General features: G+C 43.6%; 1 protein-coding gene across 1 annotated transcript in view; it reads left to right on the top strand.

Annotated features, from left to right (window-relative positions):
• Positions 1–1,844: 1,844 nt before the first annotated feature.
• Positions 1,845–6,726, top strand: part of epx (eosinophil peroxidase) — a gene marked incomplete at its 3' end in the record, with an annotated part of 7,334 nt that continues 2,452 nt past the window's right edge. Inside the window, exons 1-11 of the mRNA XM_005730165.1 lie at positions 1,845–1,868; positions 1,962–2,052; positions 2,130–2,220; positions 2,345–2,520; positions 3,015–3,147; positions 3,250–3,379; positions 3,469–3,675; positions 5,261–5,627; positions 5,706–5,866; positions 5,948–6,206; positions 6,290–6,460. Of these exons, the coding sequence (XP_005730222.1) occupies positions 1,851–1,868; positions 1,962–2,052; positions 2,130–2,220; positions 2,345–2,520; positions 3,015–3,147; positions 3,250–3,379; positions 3,469–3,675; positions 5,261–5,627; positions 5,706–5,866; positions 5,948–6,206; positions 6,290–6,460 (1,804 nt within the window). The remainder of the gene's footprint in view (positions 1,869–1,961; positions 2,053–2,129; positions 2,221–2,344; positions 2,521–3,014; positions 3,148–3,249; positions 3,380–3,468; positions 3,676–5,260; positions 5,628–5,705; positions 5,867–5,947; positions 6,207–6,289; positions 6,461–6,726) is intronic.

The following is a 6,726-nucleotide window of genomic DNA, read 5'->3' as shown; positions in this document are numbered from 1 at the left end:
CCTCTGGTGCAAATTACTGACCTCTGTCATCATTTTAAGTGGGGGAACTTGCACAATCGGTGGCTGACTAAATACTTTTTTGCCCCACTGTACATAAAGCTTCACTCTTACCTTTCACTTTGAAAAACAAATACCTAAATTACAAGAAAAAACAAACTGACTATCCAACCATATAGTGAAGTGAAAAAGAAATACCCTGTTTCAGTTCTAAGGTGTTACATATAGGGACATCATAAAATGAATCTGGTCCTTAGCAGCTCTTAAATTATTAAAATGCAAACCCAGATGAATAATATAGATGTTATAACACCACGTCATTATTTTTTTACTAAAACTGGTAGCAGCTTCTCCGATTACTCTCTCTCAGCAAGTGTGATGACCTTTATAAAAGCAGAAATTTTGTCTATTTGCAGGAGCATATGGGTGCACGTTAAAGATCACAGAGAAGGAGCTGTTGCTGTCATCAGTCTGGGGAGGCTTAGAAGGCAATATCTCCAAAAAGCTCATCATTCTGAATGTGAAAGATTATTTATCCATGGAAAACAATTAACATTCATGACATGTCAGCTGTCCTAGCAAACTGTCCCTAAGCTCAGTCCATGCTCAGAGAAACTGCACATTGCAGGCATTGAGTCAACCATGAACTCCTTTGTATACAAAATCTTGTGCTGTGATGTCAAGAGAGCAGAGCATAACTGAATGCCCACAAACCTCAAAGAACTGAAGCAACACTGTAACAAAGACTTGGCTCAATAATATGAAACTGATAGTTATATAGAAAATAAATAATAGTAATAATAATTACTTCAAGTTATTGATGCTAAAGGTGTTTTAGCATCATAGTTTTAAGACCTGCTAAGAACCAGGTGGCTTTTTTTTACTATCAGAAATGATCACCTGAAATAATCCACTTGACCAGAACTCATTATATACAAGTGAGGAAATGTGGGTCAACTGACACTTGATCTACCTGTATGCCAAATATTTGGTTGTACCTTTGTGGATACATCGACTCTTCTCTGGAGCACATGGAGTAGACGGTGGGTCAACAGAGATAATATTAATAACAGCGTAATGAAATGGGACTGGTGAATCATTTGATGATATCACACACCTGGAACATCAAAGGGGGGGAAAGCAAGCATACATTTGAGTTGTTAAGCCTCACAGTTGACAGAAACACTCTGAAATCTTTCTGTCTCATCCTTGTGCTCGGTTCGTGGTCATTTCCCAGAATCCCCGCTTCCAGCTCACCCACCTGTCTGTGTCACTGGCACAGGGACCATCAGATTGAAATGTTTGGCATGTGTTGAAGACACAGACACCCTTTTAATTAAAAAAAAAATCCCCAAATACTAAGCTTAGCTTCTCATTGTGAAGTCTAACTGCTTTTTTTAAACAAATCTGCCACTAAAGTAACTTTGACATCTAATATTTCAGCCGCCTCTTTGTTTGGTTGAGTGCTCTACTACAGCAAAGACATACTCTCTCTGCTCTGCTGAGGGATGGGTAGGATTATTTATTTGTAACGCTGATTTGACAGAGGCTTTTCATCGAGGGCGAGAGCACAGACGTAAATTTGATTTGAGAGGTTATTAGGTCGAGGCTGCGAGTCCTGCGTTTGATGTTGCCTTTCTGTCACCATGAAGGACAGATAAGGGGATTCTGCACATACCTGTTGGCCCTGCTCACAGTGTATACATAGCACCCTTGACACTTGGAGCCAAACACACACCTACACTTGCTTGCACTCAAGATGAGTCGGAGCGAACGCAGCGGTAAGATCCTCCGATTCCTTCTTTGAACCTGAAGCGATCCTTTGCTCACACTGAAAAGTTTTCAGAATCACAATGAATACAGCACTCGTGGTGAGTTTCTGCTTTAATGTACAATTTAAAGTTTATGCAGAAATTTTGACGTTTTTTTTTTTAGATTTGAAGGTTAATGTGGTTTCATTTCAGGTGTCTGCATCTCTTTTTCAATTGGTTCTTGTCCTGCTCTTAATCCCTGGTCATGCTTCACTGACCAAAGTGAAGCACGGCAACACCTCAGGTAGGATTTCTGATAATTGCTGAAAGGAGAAGGTGCTTTGGAGCCTTTCTAACTGCTCTTCTCTGTTATGGTCTCAGGAGTGGTGTATCTGGGATCTGCGTTTGTTGATGAGGCTCTTCAGAGGGCGATTGAGCTGACTGATGCTGCTTACACCCACACGAGTGAAAGGTAGAAATTCTTTATTCTGGTCTAAAATATATCTGGAAATATCTCAAACCAGGCTGACACATAGAAGAAAATAAATCATTTTACGTCTGCGAGGGACTGAATACACAGTTCTGAATGTTTCCAGGGTGAAGACGTCGCTGTCTGAAGGCGCTCTGAGACCCAGTGACCTGCTGGCTCAGTTCAAACAGATTGAAAGCACAACCAGGACCCAGATCCGGGCTGCTGAACTGCTGGACAACACAGTGGAGCTGATCAGAGAGATGGTCTACACTAACACCATGATGCAGCCCAACGCTTACGGTACTGAACAGCAGCAGAACACCACGTAAACCTGCGGGCCATTTAATCTGATGAATGATTAAACAAGCTTTATTCTCCATCATATTTTTAGTTTGTTTCAGGATATAATATAACACAGCTAATTTATCTCTTCTATAACTCTTTGTTTTATGTGCTTTATTTAACCAAGTATGGGTGTTTTTGGTATTAAAAAAATCTCTTGTTTAGGAGGACAGAAGATATTTTTACAATGATGACTACAAACAATACAGTTTACATATTGTGCCAGAAAATATTAGTCAGCATAAGTTGACTCATGGAGGCTACTGAAGCATAATCAAGCTCAGCAAAACCAAATTCCAGAAGTAGATTTGGATTATTTGGATCATTTGAATCATTTGTATCTGCTTTTGACAGGAAAGGACACAACAATTGATCTGATCTTTCTCATATATATTTCTTTATGTTTCAGTGTTACTAACTTGGACCTTGTTGTGCTTACCGTGCTCCCTCAGAAATGCTGAGTGAAGAAGATACGGAGAATCTGCTGCATGTGACGGGCTGCTCCGCTGAACTGCAGACGCCCAGCTGTCAGACAGACTGTCTCTCTGAGCGCTACAGATCCGTCACAGGCGAGTGCAACAACAGGTCAGAGCATGTATAAAAATCAGCATTTGACGGGCTGGCGCTGTGCCCAACAGAGTTCGTTGTTTTCAGGTAACCATCTCTCTGTGTTCTGCTGCTGTACAGACAACATCCGAGATGGGGGGCTGCTAATATCCCATATTCCCGTTGGTTGGCTCCAGAGTATGAGGATGTGTGGGGGATGCCCAGAGGGTGGGAACCAAAACACACCTATCACAATGCCAGCCTGCCTCCAGTAAGAGTCCTGCAGCAGCTCTCGGTCGTCTTCTGTCCTGCCAGCTGCTGTAAGTCCATCACTCCTCCTCCTCATCTTGTGTGTTCCAGGTGCGGCTGGTGTCACAGGAAGTGCTGTTCACTCACAATGACAACATCTCTGTGGACTCCACTCTGTCCCACTTGCTGGTGGACTGGGGTCAGTGGATAGACCACGATCTGGTGCTGACGCCTCAGAGTCCCAGTACGGCTGCCTTTAAGACTGGAGCTGACTGCACCCACACCTGCAACCGAGACTCACCCTGCTTTCCCATCCAGGTGCATTTCACCAGCTCTCTTGGAAGGCTCTAATTTATGTTGTATTTTTTATAATTTTCCTTCACATGGTAAATGCCAAACCCGTAACCTGCACAGTTTCTGTATATTTACTGTATATCAGATTATCTCTTACCATTAGCACCAAACACAGGTTCGGTAACACTGTCAATGGTTTAAATAGAAAATATAAACCAGGAAATACTCTCTCATTACACCCAATTAGAAGATTTCTCATTGGCTGTTGTACGTAAAGTTCTGTGAAAAGAAAGTTCACTTGAGTCTAAGGAGTTTGGAAAGAAAAGTGTCTGGACTTCGTTAAGTGGCTTGAAGACGTTTCACCTCTCATCTGAGAAGTTTTCTTTCCAAGCTCCTTAGACTACGATGACCTGGATGACTGAGAACCTTCACAGACAAAGTTCAGTTGACTGTTTTCATAGGAATTAAGAGCATAAGTAGCAGCCAGGTGCACAAGCGAGGTTGAGCACATTTATAAAAGCAGAAGTTTAGGCAGTTTGAAGGTCTGGAGCATTCAGGTGTGTGCTAAGACAATGCTGCAATCTTGAGCAGACATTCAACCAAATTTACCCCAAGGTCAGAAAATGCGATGCTAAGTGAAATTGCCAAAAAAAAAAAAAGAAAAAAAGATCTACATCTAAACCCTACAGCGCTCAATTAGCGTGTTAAGTGTTAAAGGTCATGACAGTACAATTACAAAAACACTGAAGAAGTATTTGGAAGGATTGCCAGGAGAAACCCTTTTCTGTCTAAAAAGAACATGGCAGCATGGCTTAGGTGTGCAAAGTTGCACAGAGTCATTTGGTACTGGGCAAGAGAATTTATGGTTTTCAGGGTGTTTATCATTAACTCAGTTTCCCTGGGTCTTTTACCGTGTGTTCTGAATAAATCTTCTTTTTTTTGTACCAGTACTGGTTTTATTTTGTCGTATTTATCCTCGACACCCTAAAGGCTGGACCGTGAAAATATTGTCCTACATAAACCGGTCCGTGGCGCAAAAAAGGTTGGGGACCGCTGCAGTAAATGACAAGCAAGGTGGTGGAGGGGTGATGATTTGGGCTTGTTTTGCAGCCACAGATCCTGGGCACCTTCCAGTCATTTTGTCAACTATGAATCTAGTCATGTATAAGGACAGCAATCCCATGAACACCAGCGACTGTCTGAAAAAGAAAAGAATGAAAGTGTTCAAATGAGCCAATCAAATCCAGACCTCAGCCTGACTGAAATTCTGTGGGAGGACCTTAGGAGAGCCGTGCAAATGCCTACAAACCTCAATGAACAGAAACAATCTTGAAACAAAGAGTGAGCCAGAATTCCTCCACCATGATGTGAGAGACTGATAAAGTTACCTCACGTTATTGCTGCTAAAGGTAGTTCTGAATCACGAGTAGACACATGTCTGATATTTTTTATTCTTTACTCCTGGAGGTGAAATTGTTTTAGAAATTTGAAATTGACAGCTGTTCCCAAAAAAGACTAGACTTGCATCATTTTTTTCCTTATATTGTTGCTATGGAAAAGAATGTCCTTCCCTCATCTGCAGCAGTTTAAAGACAACTTTCTTTGCTAGATCCCACCATCTGATCCTCGTAATGGGGTCCAGAGTTGCATGCCTTTCTTCCGCTCTGCTCCCAGCTGTGGTGCTGGAGTTCTGCCTCATCGTCAGCGGGAGCAGCTCAACGCCATCACCTCCTTTGTCGATGCCAGCATGGTGTACGGCAGCTCCACCAGCCTGGCTTCTGCTCTCAGAAACCAATCTTCTCCTCTGGGCTCAATGGCCATCAACTCCCAGCACTCAGACCACGAGCTCGCCTACATGCCCTTCCTACCTCGCCTCCAGGCTCACCTGGACCCCTGCGGCCCTCGCAACTCCACCACCTCAGGAACATCAGACAGGTCTGCTCACCGACAGAACACCACATCCTGCTTTCAAGCTGGTGAGTGGGCGAATGTTGTAAATTCTCCACCCACTGTAAGCTTCAGTGCAGCTGTTGCTCATGACTAATGCTTCACAGGTGATTCGAGAGCCAATGAACATCTGGGATTGATTGCGCTGCACACTCTCTTCCTGAGAGAGCACAACCGACTGGTCAAAGAGCTGCACCTGCTAAACCTTCACTGGAGCCCAGACACCCTGTACCAGGAGGCCCGCAAGATCATAGGAGCCATTCATCAGGTATCTGCAGGATTATCTGATGAACAACATATCACATCTACCTGTTCTCATCACTTTGACTGGTGTTCTAAATCCTTTAAGATCCTAACATGGGAGCACTACCTGCCACGGGTCCTTGGTGAGAATGCCATGTCTCATCTGATGCCTCCTTACAAGGGTTATGATCCTGACATGGATCCCAGCATTGCTAATGTTTTTGCAACTGCTGCATTTCGTTTTGCTCACGTCACCGTGCAACCAGTAGTGACCAGATTGGGGCCAGGATATAATGCTAACTCGCAGTATCCCTCTCTGCTGCTGCATCACTCACTGTTTGCCTCTTGGAGGGTTGTGCAGGAAGGTAAAGAGCAATGTTGTTGTTTTACTCTGATTACATGTACTCAGCATTTCTATTTCTGTTTTAATTTCCTCCTGTTGTTTCAGGTGGTATAGACCCAGTGCTGCGTGGCCTCCTGCTGTCTCCAGCCAAGCTGCAGACTCCCGGTCAGATGATGGTGGAGGAGCTGACAGAGAGACTCTTTCAGGCACAGGGTGGGATGCCTCTGGACCTCGGAGCCCTTAATCTCCAGAGAGGCCGAGACCACGGCCTGCCCGGTATCAAGACTTGCAACCTCTCGCACCGATATCCCATCTGCTGACTGTCCTATTTTTCTCTTTTCCAGCTCCATGTTTTCATTATTGAAGTCAGCTAGAGTAGCTTTGCACCAGTCACAGTTAAAAGTAATCCATATGTGCAGTATCTTATATTTATCCTTAATACAGTCTCTCACTTCCGCCTCTATCTGAAACAAGACGTTTTAGAACCTCCCCTTTTAAACAGACTTTCTTGTGATTGGCTGCCCCCCATATTAGAGGAGGGG

Source organism: Pundamilia nyererei, unplaced genomic scaffold (genome assembly GCF_000239375.1).
Source record: "Pundamilia nyererei isolate P.nyererei 1_Seehausen unplaced genomic scaffold, PunNye1.0 scaffold00035, whole genome shotgun sequence".
Taxonomy (NCBI): Eukaryota; Metazoa; Chordata; class Actinopteri; order Cichliformes; family Cichlidae; genus Pundamilia; species Pundamilia nyererei.
The sequence above is the reverse complement of the archived record's forward strand: the minus strand, read 5'-3'. Positions and strand labels throughout refer to the sequence as shown.